General features: G+C 29.5%; 3 protein-coding genes and 1 long non-coding RNA gene across 5 annotated transcripts in view; 2 read left to right on the top strand and 2 right to left on the bottom strand.

Moving 5' to 3' along the window:
• The window catches only part of retm (real-time), a 50,881-nt gene extending 47,008 nt beyond the window's left edge, over positions 1 to 3,873 (bottom strand). Inside the window, exons 1-2 of the mRNA XM_033342922.2 lie at positions 3,691 to 3,873; positions 3,504 to 3,604 (exon numbers count right to left, since the gene is read on the bottom strand). Coding sequence (XP_033198813.1) covers positions 3,504 to 3,566 — 63 coding nt within the window. The 5' untranslated portion in view covers positions 3,567 to 3,604; positions 3,691 to 3,873. The remainder of the gene's footprint in view (positions 1 to 3,503; positions 3,605 to 3,690) is intronic.
• LOC143302593 (uncharacterized) lies at positions 83 to 3,107 on the top strand. The gene is made up of 3 exons (XR_013058214.1): positions 83 to 915; positions 2,508 to 2,665; positions 2,756 to 3,107. It is a non-coding gene; the product is annotated as an uncharacterized LOC143302593 (long non-coding RNA).
• A 196-nt stretch (positions 3,874 to 4,069) lies between the features above and the next one.
• Positions 4,070 to 6,681, top strand: LOC117161411 (calcium and integrin-binding protein 1). Of its 2 annotated transcripts, none has more exons than XM_076617977.1 (5): positions 4,070 to 4,707; positions 4,780 to 4,814; positions 5,454 to 5,701; positions 5,772 to 5,970; positions 6,057 to 6,681. In XM_076617977.1, the coding sequence occupies exons 1-5, from the start codon at positions 4,657 to 4,659 to the stop codon at positions 6,073 to 6,075; spliced, it is 552 nt and encodes a 183-aa protein (XP_076474092.1). In that variant the 5' UTR covers positions 4,070 to 4,656; the 3' UTR covers positions 6,076 to 6,681. The 2 variants fall into 2 exon arrangements, with proteins under 2 accessions (XP_076474092.1, XP_033198819.1); XM_033342928.2 differs by having other exon boundaries at positions 4,293 to 4,707; positions 6,054 to 6,681.
• Positions 6,682 to 9,315: 2,634 nt separating this feature from the next.
• On the bottom strand, positions 9,316 to 16,652 carry LOC117161397 (uncharacterized). The gene is made up of 4 exons (XM_033342885.2): positions 16,484 to 16,652; positions 13,971 to 14,105; positions 12,396 to 12,718; positions 9,316 to 10,751 (listed from the first exon to the last, which is right to left on the bottom strand). The coding sequence occupies exons 1-4, from the start codon at positions 16,559 to 16,561 to the stop codon at positions 10,481 to 10,483; spliced, it is 807 nt and encodes a 268-aa protein (XP_033198776.1). The 5' UTR covers positions 16,562 to 16,652; the 3' UTR covers positions 9,316 to 10,480.
• Positions 16,653 to 21,780: the final 5,128 nt, after the last annotated feature.

A 21,780-nucleotide genomic window follows, 5' to 3' on the forward strand; every position in this document is an offset into this window, starting at 1 on the left:
TATCTAAGAAATCAAGCTGATCTTGAGTTTTTTAACAGTTATCTTATATATTTTTTACATTTCGTTGCAGCCGCTAAGAGGACGTATTCAACTACCTACAATAAGGTGACCTTCAGTTGACCTTGAACCTCAGAACGAAACGAAAATTTGTGAAGAATAACTTACTTTCAATGAATCCGTTTAAAGTAGATGTCGAAAAATTATGTCCGATACACTGCGAGCCGTTCGTGTCTCGTACCAACGAGACGCCGTGTCGCGTCATGTGAAAAAATGTCAAGATATGGGCTGCAGTGATTGAATGTGTACTCGTCGTTATTAATCACATGTAATTGAGAGCCATTTTTTAATCGCATTACTATCAACATTGAAAAGTAAGTTCTTTACGATAATCGAAAGAGATCTTCGCAGTGATTCGATAAAGATCAGTTGACTGTTCATGCTTCGAAACCTTGTCACTTTATCCTCGGAAGATATTGTTAACAATTAGTGGAATATAACTGGAGTACTTCACGACTCATTTTAAAAGAGACTATCACAGCTGAAATATACTACCAGTATATCGAAGAAATGCACGAAAAATTGAAAATTCTACGTCCAGCACTCATTAAGTAAAGATGTGCGGGTACCCGATGTTCGAAACAGGTCGAGCAGAGATCGGGTCGGTTCCCGAAAGTATTTCGAGACTCGAAAATATTGGAATTCCCGACAATTTCGAAAACAACGTTTTCAAACAATGTTTTGCAACTAGCTTTATTATAGAATGGGCAAGCACTATATAGCTAGTCGTTAGAAATATCGTCCGGGTTCTCGAGACTGTCTCGAGTCTCACGATACTTTCGGGGCCGGATCCAATCCCGAAAAAATTTCTCGACCTGATCCGACCCGATATTTTCGGGTTCTTGCACACCTCTGTTGGTAATACTACTATTCAATTATTATATTCCATGATGGCAACTAATAGTCAAATATATTTACTAACCAACAATTCTCAAATATGATATACTAAACCTGTTATAATATTTGACAAGATGGTGTTGAATTGCACAACGATATATATAATACTAATTATAAATTATCACAAACATTTTGGATATATCAAAACTGAAGGTTACATATTCTTATTAGGAAAATAATATCTATAATGTAGCTAAATACATTCAATTATATTGGAATACATCCATGATATGTATATTTAAATATATGCACTATTGATAAAGGTTATTGTATCAATATAACTATAATATAATAATATAATACAATATTGAAATATATCCATAGTATGTATATTTAAATATATAGAGGTTACTGTACCAGATAACTATAATATATAATATAATAATATATTGTATCAATATAAGAATTAGATGTTTCAGCAGTTAGAAAGAAGGGAAAATATTATTTATATCACAAAACAGACAATAAAGGCAAACTAAAATGTGTGAAAAATATATAAAATACATTTATGTTATAACGACATTAATAATAATGTTATCACATGTGTAAACCGTGCTATAAATAAATAAATAATTTGAATAGAATATACATCGTTTCTATAATGAAAGGCATTATAGTAGATGCACATAAATTCTTCCATGCAGCCTAATATACTATAAAATTAAAAATATAAGTTCGGTTTTAACCTAGGATGATGATGAATATAGAGCACTATATACTACATATGTGTGTATGCTATTAAATGCAATGTATTATAAATGTGCATTACAAATTATTTTAATTTAATTATTTGTAACATTTTTATAAATGTGCATTACAAAATATTTGTAATTTAAAAATTACATTAAAATAGAATTACCTATTCTTCAAAATAAATTTAATTTACTAGTTAATAGGCATTTATAAAGATCTTTATATCAACACTATTAAACATATATAAATGAAATAAAATCAATTATTTTGTTCATGCTCGTCTGAAATTCTTTTTTATTAAAACAATGTAATTATTTCAAAATAAGTTGTATTTTAACATGCATTTTTAGCATAATGTAAATAGTAAATAATTTATAATAGAAATACTATATAGCATGAATGAATCAACTACATCTTTAATATCTTCAAGGTATTAATTATTAGGTAGTCCCAAAAGTTTCTTTTGTTTTACAAGAAAATACAAGGAAATAATAGAAGCACAACATTTTTTGTTTATATTATTTTACTGAATTAGGTATGAACCAGTTTGTTCTATTGGGACAACCTTGAGTTTTTGGGATAACCTAATACTATATACAGCTATATTAATATGATCTTATTCATTAAAATAAAATGATATGTACATTTTATTGCCAAAAATTGAATTGATTGTTATATAGATAGAGTTACTTAAAAACTGCATTTTCTAAAGCACCAAAATATATATTTAACTTACGCTATGTTATGTTCAATAATCATTTCTGTTTGTTTACGTATTAATAAAAGTTTGCATTATGGCTTTAAACAAACCAGAGACTAACATTTCAACATGAAAATTAATGATAAAATTATACTTTCAGCGCAAATCTGTAAGACATAATAAATAGAGCTTACACTACTATACGAAAGATAAGAAATACATATATTATATTTATAGATACAATTAGACATTGTACAATAAGACTCAACAAGGAAAGAAAAATGTTATAACTAAAACGAATGGAGAATATATAATCAGGTAAATTAAAATTACTTCTAAAATGAAAAACATTAACAATTGATATGCTATTGAAAAGTAAGGAAATTATTTCAATGGAAACTGTTTTAGATACTACAAAATGACGCTTATAGTAATAGGACAGCATAAAAGGAACCATACATTTCTATAACAAATAGAACAAACTGTTGGGAATTGCAAAAAGATTTGTAACCAAAATTTATAGAATAATGTAATATTTCTCAATAATGTTAAAATTAATATATTCAATTTACACAAGATCAAATAATTATTTAAAAAAGGTCTATTTATACAGGTCTCACAATCATACGCACAAAGAATTTTATAGCATTATGAGGCTATGTAGTAGCAAATACTATTTTTATATCTTGATTATTTCAGTGAATAAAATTATATTAATATAATTCTTATGCTTTTATTGAATGATTAATTACTAACATATGCCTACAACCAATTTTATTTACAAAAAGATCTCTTTATTTGTCATGTTATTTAAACCATACAGATTTCTATATTGTGTATATGTTCAGTTTTGTAAGTAACTATATACAGCGGTAATATAACATTTTAATCCACACAAACTATAAATTATTAACAAACTTCATACGACATAACGCATTCATGTTTTCTAATTCCAAATTTTGAAATTATGTATAGTTCATTTTATTAATTTGCATATGTACACACGTAATATAATCCTTACTACACCTAATATGTACATAATATACACATCATATACATGATATAGCGTGAACTAAATGTAATTCAGTAAGTTAAAAAGTAATATAGGTTGCTATAAATAATGATAATGAAATAAAAAAATATACAACAAACGCACCATCATTACGAGCGGAAAAGGATGCTTATACACCCGAACAGGTGATTGATATTGTTGAACCATGTCACAATGTCTTCTTACAAACTGGCTGTTAATTCAGACTGCAATACAAATAGAAATGAATAGAACTATAATAATTGAACTTAGTGTAATTAAATAGAACAAATTAGGTCCACTAATAACTAACCGAAGAAAAAGCAAATTATATAGGTTACAATGTTACAATAAACCGATTCTTAACCTTCTTTTATTTTATTCAATATTTATGTCACTGCACTTTATATAATTTAGAAATAACTTTGGCACGAAGTATTTTAAGTTGTACAAGTTATAAGGAAAGATTTGACGATTAGTGTTTACATCATATAATACAGAAAATAGAAACAAAAAAAAACACAAATTGCACAGAAATTATAATGAACTTTGACAAATGGCGCAAATCCAACTTGCCATTGTGTATAACCAACTGTAACTATTCCAACGTAACTACAAACCAACACACAAGTATGACACAGGTCCCTATATTGGAACCAATCAGACCGAAATAAGCAAAGGACGATTAAAACAGACAAATTTTAAATATTCGAATAATTTGAATTGTTCAATGTAAAAATCTTTCAAATAAGGCTCTCATATTAATTGTAACTGTATTAAAAAATGTATATATTTGTTACAATTGAATAAGTAAACTATTTTTACGTAATTATAGATACTATATTATACATAACAATGTATAGAAATTTCAATATGATTTGAATACAATCTTAAGATGTATTGACTTATATCTAAAATATCAGTGTGTATATGTAAATGAATATACATGAACTATCTTAAATTTAAATAATAATTTTCATATCTTTCACATAAACCAATTTGTAGTAACGAAATTGATATGTTCAGATTCCTGTTATACGATATTAATCGATATTTATTTAAAAAACAGTATATTTATTCATTGTGGATATCATCTTGTATTATCTGCAGATGAATAGTATTCTCTTTAGATAAAAGAAATTTATCGATCGTTTGAGGCGCTAAAGACAAGCATAACATTAATATAGGAAATCATAAATCTAATGCTTTGAAAAAATAAATATTATTGATTAGTAATTGTGTAGAGGATAGTAAATTAATTTGTTGAGTTCCATGAAAGATGGGAGTAGGTAAAAGTCAATTTTCTGAAGAAGAGTTACAAGATTACCAGGTATTTGGTTCTTCTTAATAATTCAATATCCATAAATTTTGTTTAATTATTTAATCTTATCTTATATTATAGGATTTGACATATTTTACGAAAAAAGAAGTTCTGCAGTAAGTATACTTAAATAATTTAAATAATATCTATTTAATAGCTTCTTGTAATAGTTAGGAATATACAATGATTATTCTAACACATTGGTTTATTTAATATGAGAAAAAGGAAGATGCATAGCTATTTATATTCTGTTTTTTACAATAATAATATAGATATTACTTTAGATTTTTAATCTTTCGATGTAACGTATTTGAATGTATTTATGAAAAATGGAAAACAGATTTACTTTTGTATTTTACATATATGTTTCAAAATGAAGAATAGATCTCTTTTAATGTGGTATTTTATATGTATTTCAAATACAAATATTTTTTGTTATTCTGATTATTTTGTAAAAATATTTTACCCTCAGGCATACAACATTTGTATTTATTATATCTAAGAACCATTAATGTTCAATATTTTATTAATTGTATCATAGACACGTACATACAGAACATGCAATAAAATATCAATAATTTTATGATTGTGGTTATTCCTATATAGTTATTATGATCATAGAATTAAGAACAGTTCTTATACTCTTATGTATTATTATGTATTATTAGCAACTTTTCATATTTCTGTATTTAAACTAACAGTCTATATATTGAAAGTCACTAATTCATGTGTGAAATTTTGATTTTGTATGACAGTGCACATCAAAAGTTTAAAGCACTTGCTCCAGAGAAGGTTGGTCATAATAGAAATGCAAAACTTCCAATGTCTAAAATCTTACAATATCCTGAATTAAGAGCAAATCCTTTCGGAGACCGGATTTGTAAAGTTTTTAGTTCTAGTCAAGATGGAGATTGTACGTTTGAAGATTTTTTAGACATGATGTCTGTTTTTAGTGACGCAGCTCCAAAAGCTGTAAAAGCAGAACATGCTTTCAGAATATTTGGTAATATTTAAATCTTATTTGTCAGTTTCTTTATAAATTTAATCTATTGATTGAATTATATTGTATACAGATTTTGATGGAGATGATATGCTTGGTATTGGAGATTTAAGACAAGTTGTAGATAGACTTACTGCTCCACAAAGATTAAACGAGACAGATATGCAACAGGTTCTCCAATATATACTTGATGAAGCAGATTTGGATGATGATGGTGCACTTAGCTTTGCTGAATTTGAACATATTATAGAAAAAAGTAGCGATTTTTCAAAGTAAGACATATAAATTTTATTGTCATTTTTATTTTGTTATGATACTGACATTAAATTTATTTTAACATATTCATTACTTTCAGAAGCTTTTGCATACGTTTATGAGAAATAAAATATTGATGAGAAAAATAGTAGAAAGGCAACATAAGACTGAATATTATATTAATATCGAGACACTTCAATATAGTCAATAGGCCTAATAATTTTTACCATAAAAAAAGTAATTCTGAGAATTTAAAAAGTGTGTTAATGTTTCCTGAAGGCCTACTACATGCTAAAATTAGCTTCCTTCTTCCAACATTACGTTATATAATATTTTACTATCATAAATTAATGGTACATGTTATTTAATTAATATTTTTATTACTAATTTTAAAGAAATATTAATATATAATAATTTCATACTAAAACAAAGATTAATATTTATTCATTAATATTAAATTCACTGCCTTAAATGTATCATTTGTTTTGTTTGCTTTATTAATTTTATATAAAGATACTAGAATTAAATTTCCTTCTATATTATGAGATATATAATAAAGAAATGTTTCTGTATGTATATCATATGAGTTATTATCAACTCATTATTACCTGTTTCAATATACTATCATTAGTTTTTAATACTACTTGTTCATATTTATATCTTTTTGTATTGAAAATATTAAAAGTGGGTTTAAAAACTATGTGTGAATAAAATAAGTTATTATAATATTTAATTGTTTTATTTTTTAGATATTGTCTTATGTAGGGAAAGATCAGGAAGATCAGGAAAATATTTGTATTGGATCACCAGGAAAGTTCGTTCCGATCTTTGAGGAATTTGGTCGACATGAAAGATCATATTGAAAAGTTTTTCGCCGAAAAACCTAAGAGATTCTGGAAGGATGGAATATTCAAGTTGCGTGAAAGATGGGGAAAGGTGGTGGAACAAAATGACACCTATATAATTCAATAAATGTATATCGAATTGAAATGTAAATCGGAACGAACTTTCTGGGCGACCCAATACTTGTACACAGCGATTGTACTTAATGTTATTTTTTTGAATTTATGTAACAACGAGCTTGAATAACCTTGGGATACTAAATACTATAAGTTTATGTATCCGTCTTGGAGTTGACTATACATCTGTCTAAAAAAATATACCTAAAGGAAAACAAAAAAGAAATAGTTTTACCTTCAAACCTTACAGGCACTTCTGACTCATAAAAAAATGTTTATCATGAAATGTCTCTAAAATGTCTCAAAAGTTTCTGTATAACAATAGTTTAATATAATCACAAGGAGAAAATATAACGAAGAGTACTGTATGTGATGTAAGATTCTCAAACGATGATACATACCAGCAGCTTACCTCGTACAAGTCATAGAGAAGAATAAATGTTCAATAAGATTAAACAATAAATATTGCTGCATTTTGTAAGAAGAATCATAGAAAATACACAAATTATGAGAAATGGTAGTTACATAATACAATATAATATTCATCTAACTTCGCACTTGTATGAAACAAAAAGGTTGAAAATAAGAAGAACGCGGAAGAAATTAAGCAGATATTAAAGGCTTAATCGATTAACTATAAACTAATTTACAACTAAATGATTCCTGAGAGGTTACTTTAAAATAAGGATAGAATTTAATAAAGATCAAGGATATCCATAGAAACAAATCTATCCTTTAAATTTTTTGCTTTCTTTCTCTATATATCCTGCTATATACACTGTTAAAATATCCAATGTGTAAGACAAACAATGGGAAATGGAAGAAAATTTGAAAGTTAAAGCAAAAGAAACACCATAAAATATAATGAAAAATGAATGAAAAATAAGTGAAGAATAATTAACACATGCAACGAATAAATATAGTGTATATTATCTCAGAATTGATGATTGTTACTAACATAGTAAAAGGTGAAAGGTATTCATACATATGCATAAGTACCAATATTAGTATTAATTTTACACTTTTTTGTTCTCACCATTTTACGTATTTACTTTTCTTAAGTCTTTTGTGTGATTGATGTTTACAAGTAATAAATCAATAATTTCTTATAAAAAAGCAATATACACTTATGCTCTCATCAGTGGCAAAAAATTTTAACAAATAAAAAATTACCATTTAGCTAAGGAAAATATAGAGGTTTTGTAAAAAAGGCAAATATTTTACAGCTTTAGTCAATGAAAAATCATATATAGAAGACAAACATATCAGAATGTAGACATTGCTCTCTCTAATAACATGTGGATATCGTTAGACCATTAGAGAATAGTGCTTTGAGACTTATTACTGCATAAAAAGTATATAAACTATAATCCATAAAATTAAACAAGTATGAGAAGAATTTCAGAATGTTGAAATTTAATTACATAATATATAATAAGGAGAAACATTTTGATTTATTTAATTCTTTATTAAAATTACTAAAAAACACTTTGATCTATTTTATAAGTTCAAAATGATACTTAAAGTGCATCATGATAATTGAAGAATCGGTCTGACGAAAGCTATCCTACGTCATCAGAAATAATAGAGTTTTTCAAGGAGTAATATGAAAGCGGAACGAAAGCGGTGAGATAATAAAAATAAGCTCAAATAATTTACTAACAAAATACGATTGAGACAATATAATACATGTTATATAACAAGGTAGAAAGGTCAGTAGAACACAGAATAAATAATGAGACAATCGTTTGTACGTTAATGGTTTTCGGAGCAAGAAATGATTAGGGAACGGTTCTGTGATTAATCTAGTGCTTCGGAACAAAGCAGGCACAATTACATGAAGAAATAGAATTCATATCCAACATTCACACGAGCACAGGATGATTGAAGCGGTTTGAAAATCATCATTCCATTCATCACGTATCCATAGTATGCATTCACAGCGAAAAGTGAGATACTGATAAAACGACAGTCAATTATTTCATGCTACATTTATTATTATACTTGAGCAGCACTTTCAACTTCATAATATCTACAATATGGATAAAACTGAATTGACGTAAAAGTATAATTATCGTTTTATAATTATTATTACATTAGTCTTTTATTAACAGTCGAATTAATAGACGGTAACAATTAAAAAATGTAATATATTATATATATCATACGAACGTAAAAATCATTTAATGTTTGCATGAAATAATATATGTAACATATATGTAATGTAAATATAGTAATAATATTGTAAATATATGTAACCCTTACAAGGTCACTATTTTATTTTTAGAATTTTAAAAAAGTGTTTCCTGTGTATGCCTGTAATTTCAGGTCGTATTTGTCATACGATTTAAAATGTATTAAGAACATTACATCATTAACAGTAAAATGTAAATAAACATAGAATTTATTTTAGTAGGTAATTTTTATTAATAACAAAATAAAATTATGACTAGGTGGTAATAACTACATATGTAATTGTAAAAAATAAAACTGACGTTAACCCCGCGAACGTTATAGTGTGGTTCATCGCTGAAAGTGTAGAATGTACTTCACAGTGGCACGAATTTTCTTCCACTAGCGTATACGTATGTATGTCCATTATAATCAATACAGTATCTTGAGGGCTGAATTTACTATTGAACAGGAAAAAATAAGTTTAAAGAAGACAATTAGTGTGATAAGACATTGGAAGGTACCAACGCAGAACGATCTCATAGCACAACGTACTCCACATAAATTTTTATAAACCGGTTATGTTCGTCATTCTTTTTATGAATGCGAATTGAGTTCAGTTTTAACGCATGCGACATAATCGCTTAAATGGTTAATGTATTTTTAGAATGCTTGTTTTATAGAAAAAGGTTTGTTCATTACCATGTGCTTCTAAAACCACATAACTTTTACAAAATCCATTACTTCTCACGTATTTTTTAAAAAGAAAGAAACGTTTTGACTATAACAATAAAATAAATAGTAAAATAAATAAATAGTTTTATATAATCAATTATCATTCTTAATAATACATTATATCAATGAATATAATTTGGTAACGACAATGAAGAATACATACACATATTATATGTACATCTCTAGTTATATAGAAAAGAAAATAAATTATATTTTCTTATCTCAATAAAAACATATGAGATAATAAAAATTATGCAACATACAATAAATAATGATTGAGATATTTCGTAATTTTGTAAAATATTGAGCAAGAAGAGAATGTAGAATATATAAGGATTTTTAGTGAGATTACCTAAAATACTGTGTCTAACGAAGCACTTGTAACATTGTCAAGATCGAAAAATAATAATGTTACAAATATAAAGTGAAAGTTATTTATGGAGAAATATTCAATTTTAAACTAACTACTCGAGTACTTTAATATAATTGTAAGTAGCATTTTTATTTGAAATTTTAACGACGTACCTTTAGAACAAAGATTTTTCAACAGCTGATTTGTCCATTGTAGATATTTGATTCTTTCGAGTGAAAAAGTGAAGAAATAATAAGTAAGTCGCGAGTGAGAAACTGAATTATATAAAGCTAACGTAACAAGAAACAATTAATTGTTTTTGTTAGCATTAAGCGTAACGTCCAAAGGTTCATCGACATTTTGCGATGGACTGAGTTCTTGTTGGGGTAGCTGATGGAATAAAGTAGCGGTTGGTGTGTGCCTGGGTGGACCCTTCACGGTGAGATCCATCTCAGCCTCTTGAGGCCTATCTCTAGCGGTTAAATTGATGTCTCTTTCTACTGGACTGCCGCATATTCTTGGTGGAGAACCACAACCACATTTCATTCTTTCTGGAGACTTTTCACAGGTCAGAGAATATCTGAAATGTAATAGTTGTCCTTTCCATGAGAACGAAATTTTAGGGATAAAAGTGCAAAATACATATTATCACACATATATAAATAATATTAATATGTAAAAAGTCGTAAGCTAGTGCACCTGGTTATAAAAATAAAGTGTCTTTCCGCATTTACATAAACAGGTATATTGCATAGATATGTTACAGTTATAATGAACTCAATAATTCAATCAATTCAATATCTGAATGTATGGACATAGATACATCTAATCTCGTAAATTATGTGTACCTACTAGGAATTTTTATACTTATGCATATTTTTTATATTGTAGATACTAAGTACACACTTCATATCTACTAGCGTTAATTGCTACTATGTACTTATGTATGTATATAGTATTTAGAAGAATATCCCTTATTCTTATTTTCTTGTATTCTTCTTTATCTTGTACATATTTTTACGTAATTTCAATAAATGAAATGTTTCATTTTCTTATGGAACAAAATATCCGTTTCATCGAAGTTAATGAAAATTTTTCTCCAATTTATCATATGTCATAGAAACACTAAGTATATAATTAAAAAATTACGCGTCAATAAATATCGTTTGTTTCTTATTTGTTTCAACTTTACAAATTTAATTAGATTACATTATATTACAATAGATTTGATTATTAGAAAGAAGCGTCAACTTCCTCGTATCGATGAATTTTTAAATATCTAAGATAAAAATTTATATCGCGTGTTAAACTGGAAGCTTGATTAATCGAAATTTTATGTTTGCATTCTAAAGATTATTTTAAAAAACTCAGTACAAGATGACCGATCTTTTTTGTAACTTTTTCAGTATGTAGTAACATGAAATACTTTTATGTAACATTATTAATTACTATATCCTTTACATAAAGTAGCTATTGTTAGAAAAGTTTAAATAATTCAAAAGCTGAAATAACGTACAATTAATGAATTAAGAACTTTCCTCTTAATCCTTTATTAACTTCGAATTTCGAATAGTACTATTTCTTTATATTATATAAGATCGATGGTTTTGCTACGACAGACGCGTATGTGTGCGAATTTTTTCATTTGAATCGAAACATAAATGTCAAAAATACGCGAGGATACGGCATATTCACATACTCTGTCGAATATCAGGAAAATTAAATGTAGAAGTTAATCAATCAAAAGTCTAATTTAAAACACGCCTATGTATACTTAGATATTAAGTATCTACTAATGTATACTTAGATACTAGTTAAAAATGGCATAGCGCAGTTGTAAATTAAAGTTTTAAGAAGGCTATCCATTGATGTAACCGCATTCAGTAGTACATCCATTTCTTAGAAACATTTAAATTTTGGGCTGCAAAAGTTATATGTAAATTAATATTCTGATGTGAGTTATGATCTTTCATTAAATCTAGAGATATGTGAGGTATTAGGATTAGAACGTATAGCTACTTCCGAAAGGTAGGGAAGAACAGCTAGGAGAGAGAGAGTTTGGGTTTACGCCATGTAATAAATAATACGTTTCGATACTCAACATTTCAACACTGTCCATTGATTTTACGACTGCGTTATATCGTTTTGCGTAAATTCTTGTTCTACTATTTGCACGTTTGAATTAGTAAAAACAGAATGCGATTAAGGAAAGTAATTTTATTACCCGTGAGGAGGTGGAAGAATCCTGTAATCTCTGCAAACGGATAAAGTCGAAGCGTCAGGTATTTTGTCGGCGTTGCTCGCCGTTATAGTTATAGGTGGTCCGTTGGTAGAAGCAGAGGCTGAAGGCGGCGGAGGCGGAGGAGGTGGGGGAGGCGGGGGTGGTGGCGTCGCAGCATCAGGTCGTTCCAAAGATGCTGTAGGTGGCGGCCTTAAAAGAAGGGGTGCTGCACTTCCTAATCCCAAACATCGCATTCTCCATGCATCTTGCAACAATTGCAATCGGGCTTGTTTCCGCCACTTTGCTCGCCGATTCTGAAACCAAACCTAAAATAGCAAATAATTCACGTTATTATTTCATAGATAAAATAAGTATTTTCAGCTGAAAAGTAGCTACATACGCATTATGAAGTACCGATAGGAATTTATTTTTGTAAAATGTAGATACTACAGACTTTATGGTTTATAGTAAAAAAAACAGGCGGCAAATAGATTAGTTAAATAATTTAGCAGTATTTAATTTTTTATGATATTTTAGCTGTGTTTAGATGGACGTGTAAAATAATATTGCAGATTTTATTTTACTAATCACGCGTATCGATTATAGAGATAGGTTTTTCAACGTTTTCTTGTCATATTATAAATACAAATTTTAATGCCTATCATTTTAGTCTATTACCAATTTTTCTATCGCTAATCAAATATTTCCTTATTAACTATTTGCTTAAATGTTTCCCACATGGAAATTAACATTAATGCTCCTTACGGAGCAAATTATTCGAGTGTAGATCGATGGTTACAAAAAATTATTCTCCACAAAATGTAGATCGATATTCGCTATAAATTGTAACGAAATATTAGCGTTACTTCTGTAATTTGTATAAAACTAAGCACTTTTGTTATTTAGTTACAATAATATAATTTAATTATAAAACATTCTAAAATCATGTACTTGTAAATATCCCCCGCAAAAATGATGATTTTTTCAACTGTATAAAGTATTCTGTTTTATTATATTACCTCTTTGAAGCTCTAAACGCGTAGTGCAGCTTGAGTCCGTCAAATAGCGAAGAATAAAATGGCCGTAGCAAACGAGGTTTTTCAAAGGTTCTGTATCCATCAACAAATTCGAAAGAAATTATAGTAGTTGGGTGAATAGAAAATTTTGACACAGAATTTGAGCTAAATATGGGTAGAATCAAACTGTGGGAAATTATATTTTACAAATAGACTTGAAGACACGTTACATCAATATTCAAGTAGCTCTATAGTTTTCGAATTATTTTTTAAACGTTTTTTCCATTATTCGGATAATTCTAGTAAAAAATTTTAGGCGATGTCAATCCCAGATTTAGAAACGATTGGAGAGAGAAATAAAAATCTCTTACATACATTTACATGGTGTCTAAATAAATTGTAATTCGGTTTCGTATAAAGAAGGATTTATGCATAAAGCAACATCTAAAAGGCGATTTTTCTAAAAGTAAAGTACTTTCCTGTTAATTTGATACTAAGAAAAGAAAACAAAGAAGAATACCTATTTATGGGTTAACAGGGAAAAGTATTTATGTTTATTAACCTGAACACGAGCCTCTGAAAGTGAAATCCTAAGAGCGACTTCTTCTCTTAGGAAAACGTCAGGATAGTGCGTTTTCTGGAACAGCGACTCCAATTCTTGAAGCTGTTGCGGAGTGAAAGTCGTCCGATTGCGTCTCTATTCAGACATGATTAACAATAATTAATGATCGTATAAAAATATTTACTACTACGTTTTATGTCCCTAAACTTATGTCACATAGTTGATCTCATTGTCATAGTACACCTACATGAGTGGCGTTGGAAAATAATAAAAATTATTTCTATTGATTTTTCTGTCAAATGAAACAAAAAATAAACAAAAATGAAGAATGGGAAATACTAAAAATATTAAAAATTAATTTAGAGAGATTAATTACAGCGGGACCATGATTATACTAAATTATGTTGAGTTTTATTTCATTTCACTTTCTTATTTCTTTACATCAAATTATTTCATTTTACTATTCAGAAAAATACATACTTTATGTAAATATAGGAAAATTTCAATGTTTGATATTAAGTATATACCTATCGTAAGTAGGTACATATATCCTTAGAATCAATCGAATTATTTTCTTTGTTCCGATTGTTCATATTGTTACGTTTCAAGCAACTGTTTTTTTTTAGTTTCACTCGTTTTTCTGTGCTTTTAGATTTCTATATGTATAAATATCAGTAGGTACGTTGGCTGTACCTCCGAAAATCTGTCATCTAAAACCTAACGATATGTTATTCAAATAATGTACGACATCATGAAATTCCAATAAACCTTCATGATATGCATACATACTTTTAATATACAAAGTTTCAAACTGGATAAATATTAGTAGATTTTTTGATTCATGTAATATGTTTACACATTGTTGCAACTAATTTCTTTGTTTATCTACTATGGATTAATACATGCGTTCATATATTATATATAGGTATATACTATCTATACCTATATTATACATACACACACACACACACACACACATAACTAATCAATTAAAAGATGAGATAACAACAGGTTTTTTAAATAAATAAAATATACATGAAGGCTATAGAACAAAACAATATTTTGAACTGTAGCATAAAATTAATCGACAGGAAAATAAAAATAATAAATGATAAAAGAATAAAAATAATCAATTAATTCTTTTATTTCAGAAATACAGATTACAAGCATTAGCGTACTAGGATAGGTATATACATACATGAATGACGAATATATATATTTTCATTACCTTTTTAAAATTTTCAGTCTTTTTTTATAACTGTTTATATTATAGAATTTATTACATATAGGTATATAAATTTGAGGTTGATCGTTGTTACGTAATCGCATAATGGTTAAGCTTTTGGCATTTAGAGTATTTTTCATATTTAATGAGAATCTTTTATGGAAGAAATTACATGTATTTTGGGAAGTATATTATTACGTTTTTACGTAACTTGTAACGTTTGACAAAGCTATAGGTATATGAATTAATCAGAAGAGGAGTAGTTCCTTCGTGTTTTTTTCGGTTCATTTTTACATCCCTTGTGCTTGCAGATTAGTGCGTTAGTAGAGAATTTTATATAAATTTTACGCATTGTTTAACTACGATTTTAGGTATAACAATGGTTCATGCATAGATACTCATCTGTTACAAATAAATGAACGTATGTTTATCTCTACTTTTTTGGTTATATATATATATATATATACATATATGTAGGAATAGTTAATAGCCGATAGCTATCGCAGCGAAATACAGCGCAGTTTGATTTTAGTCAGTTGTCAATTATGCACCTGCTTTTAGTTAGCGCTGGAATTCTCTTCAGCGATAATAAATCGTTCGTAACGATGGGAAAAACATCTTACAACATTCAGTTAAGTACAAAGTTCATCTTACATATTTGAGCGTAAAAACTTACAATTAGATTACTACCAAAACAAATGTACCAAGTTGGTATAATCTTGTAAAGAAATAAATCGATGATTCATTTATATGGTAAAGCAGAACATAATGGAACATAATCGCAATCAATCGATATTTTACTTACTCGAGTAATACGCAAAAGAATTAAACGGTTCTTTTATAACGACAGAATTTGTTTACATATGGATATGAATCTGACGACAAAATTTTTGTCTTGTACCTACATATGTGTACAATATTTTTCAGTCACTGGTTTCCAATAAATGAAGAAAACCTGCTTCATAACGATTAAGCGATACCTAATTAAAACGAGCTAAACGGCACTTTTGCCGATGTTCCTATCACACATTGTTTTTATAGGAATAAAGCATTGTATCGTTAGGTAATAATAAAAGATAGAATTATACAAAATATGCATCAGCGAAGATTGTGTACGAAAGAAGGAACACAGCAAAAGCAAATTGCGAGGGAGAAGGGAGAAGAAGGAGATTCGACGGATACTTATCGAACAGGAGTTGGCTGCTTTTAATGATACAAGCACGAATATGTGAAAATATATAAAAAAAGGGGGGGGCTAAACAGTAGCAAAAAAGAAACGTACACTGACCTGACGACGTCTTCCAAACATATATTCGGTGAGCAAGTCAGCCTGAGGGCCTAAGGGTGATAAATACGGGCCTGCCATCCTTTTGTAAGTTGTCGGTTGTTTGGCAAAACTAACAAAGGTATAGCTTTGCGTTCTTTTTACCCTGGAATCTCACTGCGAGAGAGTCGCTTTATCGTTCTCGATAGACGACACCGAGAAAACTGAAGTCTCCTTTCGAGAGTTCACCCTCGATCAAGCTCCGAGTTACGTGCAGAACGGGGGTTGGTTTATATCACGGGATTGGTCCACCCGTTCTAGGGGCGGTACCACTTCCATGGAGATAAGTACACACCCCTCTTGTGGAAAATTCACTAAATCGTACCGCGCAGAATTTTTTCTCCAAAGAACGTTGATACCTGAATTTTGATTTTTCAAGATTTTCTCTCGCTTTTTACAATTTGCATTCTCGAAACTCTCCTTCGTTCATGTAGTTTGTTATTCCACTTTGTTCATTAGGTAATTTTCTTGTCCCGTTAGCAATTTTTCTCGTAATAGTCACATCACCTATTTGATATTCATTTTAACGTTTGGTTAAGCTCCGATTTTTTCACCTTTCATTTTGAATCGAGGTTATAACTTATAACTAGAAATTATACCGTCGCTATACGGAACGAGAACGTTATGCTGTTGCTGCAATGAAAACGGAAATAGATGGATGAAAACAAAACGACGGACTGAAACGTTTAACAGAAAATTTCTTTGCCCAAATAAACTTTTATTTAGAAGTTGTATTCGAAATACGTACTTGAGCGATTTCAGTAGTTTGGATTACATATTTATTATTACGAATGCGAATGGATTAACGGCTTTAATAAATTACGTTTCTAATGGAGTATAATCAGCGGGTAACGAGTTATATTTTTAATCGTTATAAGTAAAAACTACGAGTACCTATACCTACGTAGATACCGTTTTTATGCGAATAATTTAATGGTACGTCTATAATTTAATGGCCACGCTTATTAGATGGTGTTGGGGTGAAGTTTGTAATTTCTAAAATACGGCAAAGTATTCAGAATTCATCGTTAGTATCTACACGTTATAAATTAACTAAAGGTTAAGCACAATTGTAATCGAATTTTGTTTTGAATAGTATTATATTTAGTCGCTAACTATATGCAATCTAACATTGTGACGCGTAGAAATTTTCTTCTTTTAGGTACTTATGCCAACTTGATCGAGCGTTTATTACACGGAAATACCGACAACGAGAATATTATACCTGCTTCGTCTCAAGAAAAATGTGTTCCAGCTAACTTCAATTTTCCCTCATTTGTATTTTATTTCTTCGAGATATCAAACTGAATATACCTGTACAATTGTATAATTTCAAAGTATATATATACTAATTTAAGATAAAACGAGACGAAAAGATATAAGAATTAGGGAAATAGGGAAAACCAAATGGAAATAAAGAAGTAAAAAGTGACCGACCAAAAGTGGGAGAAAGAGAAGAAGACCGCGAAAAAGATGGAGCTGCAAGGGGAGGAAGAGAAAAAAGAGAAGAAGAAGCGTAAGCAGAAGAAGAGGTAGAGGAAGAAGGTGCGCGAGTTTAGTGATAGGAGCCGTAGCGAAATCCAGAAAGTGATGCTCGGTATTCGTATAGCATAGCGCATCAGACAGGCACATACCCCGAAGCCATGTAATTCATTACTAAAGCAATCTCACCCTGCCCTATCTCTGCCCCTCTCCTGAACCCTATCCAGCCCTGCACACCCTCTCCTGACTTCAGCGGTGCGCGCGCGTTATAATATAAAAAAAAGGAAGAACCAGCCGGATGAGGAAGGAGAAGGGCCCGAATAGAATAGCGCCCCTGACGACAAAACAAAATGAAACACAAAGCCGTGTTTTCATAATTAAAAAGATTGCATGCACTGAGTACAGTTCTCTCTTGCTCTCGCTTTTTCTCTCGTTGGCGTTCTATGCTCGCCTCCTGTACGGAGCCTTTCTGTTCGCTACGCTGTATTTCTCTTTTTCCCTTTCCATCTGATTTTCTCTGTGATTGTCCGCCGAGTCTTTCTTTCTGGACGACGCTCTTTCTCTCTCTCTCTCTCTCTCTGTCCCTCCCTCTCTCCCTCTCTTTCACTCTCTTACCCTGACTCCTCTTTTTATATTCTCGCTATTTTAATGATCCAAATACCAGCAAAATGTTTTTATATCAATTTAATTATAGCTAGATTTTATTAATTATTTTTCTTCAACGATCATTCGTTAGGCAAATGCAATACGCGATATAAAATATCGAATCGTCCCAACGTTTTCCTTATTTGGCAAATTATAACGTCGTTTTTGACGAAATGTATAAACGAACAGCACAGTAATACGTATACTCGTTATGCAATATTTATGTGCTTTGTTGTATTATGTTGGTGAAAGAAACTACGGAAATAGAAGAGAGATTGGAGAGAAATTATCAAAACTCGTGCATTTATTATTTTCTCTTTGATCTACTTTTTTGTTTTCTATCTTTTGTAGTTGCGAAAGATATATGGTATATTTGATGGAAATGTAGCGATATATCTATTGCGTACATTGCTTTCGATAGGTATATTTACTTATCGTTTGATTAATCTCCACATATATACATACTTACGTAGGTATATGCACCTATAACAAATCCATATGTATTAAGCGAATCTTTGTAGCTCTACGTATACCAAATAGTGCATTATTTCTTTTTTCTGTGATCTTCGTATACGATATAAAATGATATGAAGTATTTGCTGCGTGTTAGTCAACTAATATTAAATATTTACAAAAGAGAAGCCACCTCCGATTTTGATAATTTTTTAATATGTTGTTAAAATCACCACCTGAATCGTGTTGCGAAGGTCTTTAATATAATGGGGGTAAATCAAACGCATGGATGGGAGAGGGGCTCTGTTCTACCTTTTCCTACACTCCCGCTTGGTGAAAAATCTAACTTTAGTCAAACTCATTTCTATTTAAATTAAAATTAGATTTAGATTGGCTTAGATAAAATAATAATTTTACAAAACACTGCAGTGTTTTATTTATTTCTGTCGAAGCCATTAGAAATACCATCGATATAGCTCGTAATAAGAGAAGTAAACACGAGCATTCGATTTACTACTTTTACGCTCTATTAGATACAAATGGTGTCCAACAAATTATGTATCTCTGTGTAAACTATTTTTTATAATAAATTTTTAATTTCCAATACTGCAACTTGAGAACATATTAAAAAATTATCGAAATCGGATGTGGCTCTCTTCTTTCAAATGTTTACCGTGTTTTCTTTTGTATTATCAAATAAATACGACCATATCAAAGATCGTATATATAGTTATTGCAAAGAACAATTGTATTTATCGTTAGGATATTCTACTACTTTATTCTACCCTATCTATTCTAGTCTACCCTACTGCTCTACTTTTATCGCTCAATGAACGTTATACATTATACGTATTCCTTACCTATGTATGTTTATCTATCCTTCAAGTTGTAAAAGTGCATAATGTGTAGTCATTGAATTGTATGTTTCTCTCTTCAACTTTGGTGCAGAATATAATATATACCTGAACGTAATACCTACTGTGAAAAACCACTGTGAATCTGAAACGTCGAACATTACGAATACATGGAAGAATATCGTATTATGTATTAACAACAGGCGTATGCGTCAGATTGTAACAACACTAGTTTGCAAATATCAGTGTGTAGTGAACATTTTGTCGTCATAAATTAAGCTTTATGCCATAAACTTAATGCTTATGTAGAAATTAACTTGACAAAAATATACTAGTTCGTTTAATCGTTTGAAGAATTTCAACCATACACATGTACAAACAAATGGTTACACAAATCATCCTATTTATTTCGCTGCTAATACTCATTTCTGCTTGAACGATTTCTACAATATATTACTACGAAATGAAACATCTTTGAGACCTTTAAAATCCACTACTATCTCACTATCTAATTGTAAGTATGTGCACAGATAGTTATAATTTATAATGTAATCGACTTACTACTGTGCTTAGCGAGTGTTTAGACCTTAAACGATCTTAAAAATTTCTTTCGTTTTATAAGGAAATAATGGATGCACAACATTTTTCGTTTTATATTATTTTATCGAATTACGTATGATCCATTTTATTCTATCAAGATAAAGATCACGACGTTCGACAGATTAGGTTTCATGTTTGTGTAAAGATGCGCTGTTGTAAAAGACGTGTCTGTAGAAGAAAGACACTTTTGGACAATCTAATATGTATTATAAGTAGGTAGCCATGTATGCACATATGTATTTTGCTGTGATTTTAAAAAGATATATAGGTAGCCTATAGATACAATTCGATACTTTTACTAATACATTGATTATATTTATTCCCCATTCTTAAGTATAAAATTCTTTTTTCCTATAGTAAAATCGGCTAATCCCAATAGTTATTCTATCGATAATCCCTTACAATTTATAATAAATATCGTGCCCACAATTATGCCAAATTATTTATGTACATATGTACTCACAACATATATATATTATTTAAAAATAATATTTGAGTACGATACATTCAGTAATTTAAGCTAAAAATCGTAGTTTTAAAAAAAAGTTAGAGATACTAAAAAAATTAAAAGTTATTAATAATAGGTATCTATCACGAAAAGATCGAATAAGTTATAACAATTTAATCAATAAAAAGGAATATAACAAATATTAATCGTGACAAATTGTTATTATTAAACTGAATTCTTTTCTCAATTAATGCAAGACGATAAATAAATATTTTGTACTTAAATACTATAATGTTCTTTCTCAAAATGATAAGTCCTTTCCTCAAGACCATTGTAGAATGAAAATGCGCTTTTTAGTCTGGTTCAATCAGATAATCTAAAGTACAGTAATTTTGCAAAAAGCCAATTTTAACGGGACTTAATATAGACGCGAATTGTATTCCTTTCCTTTATATATATGTCGGAGATGAAAGAACACCGGAGCCTTTGGAATTTTGGATAATCCCGCAACATTGTAATCTAGAGTCTACCATAGCTGTAATTAAACAATTGTAGTTATTCAATCCGATTGTAATTGTTCGCGAGTTGTGATGATGAGCTTGGGCTCGAGGCGACAGCCAGTCGCCGAACGTAGTCGCGGTCACGGGATGAACGCTTTGTCTAACAAAGGTATGGAGTAATTCTATAGCTCTCCTTAAAAGAAATATTTGTGGCGGCACGCGACAGTAATCATTCCAACGGTTTCTGTCCCGTGGCTCGCCACACGCAGACCCTATTCT

This window comes from Bombus vancouverensis, chromosome 4 (assembly GCF_051014615.1).
Source record: "Bombus vancouverensis nearcticus chromosome 4, iyBomVanc1_principal, whole genome shotgun sequence".
NCBI classification, from domain to species: Eukaryota; Metazoa; Arthropoda; class Insecta; order Hymenoptera; family Apidae; genus Bombus; species Bombus vancouverensis.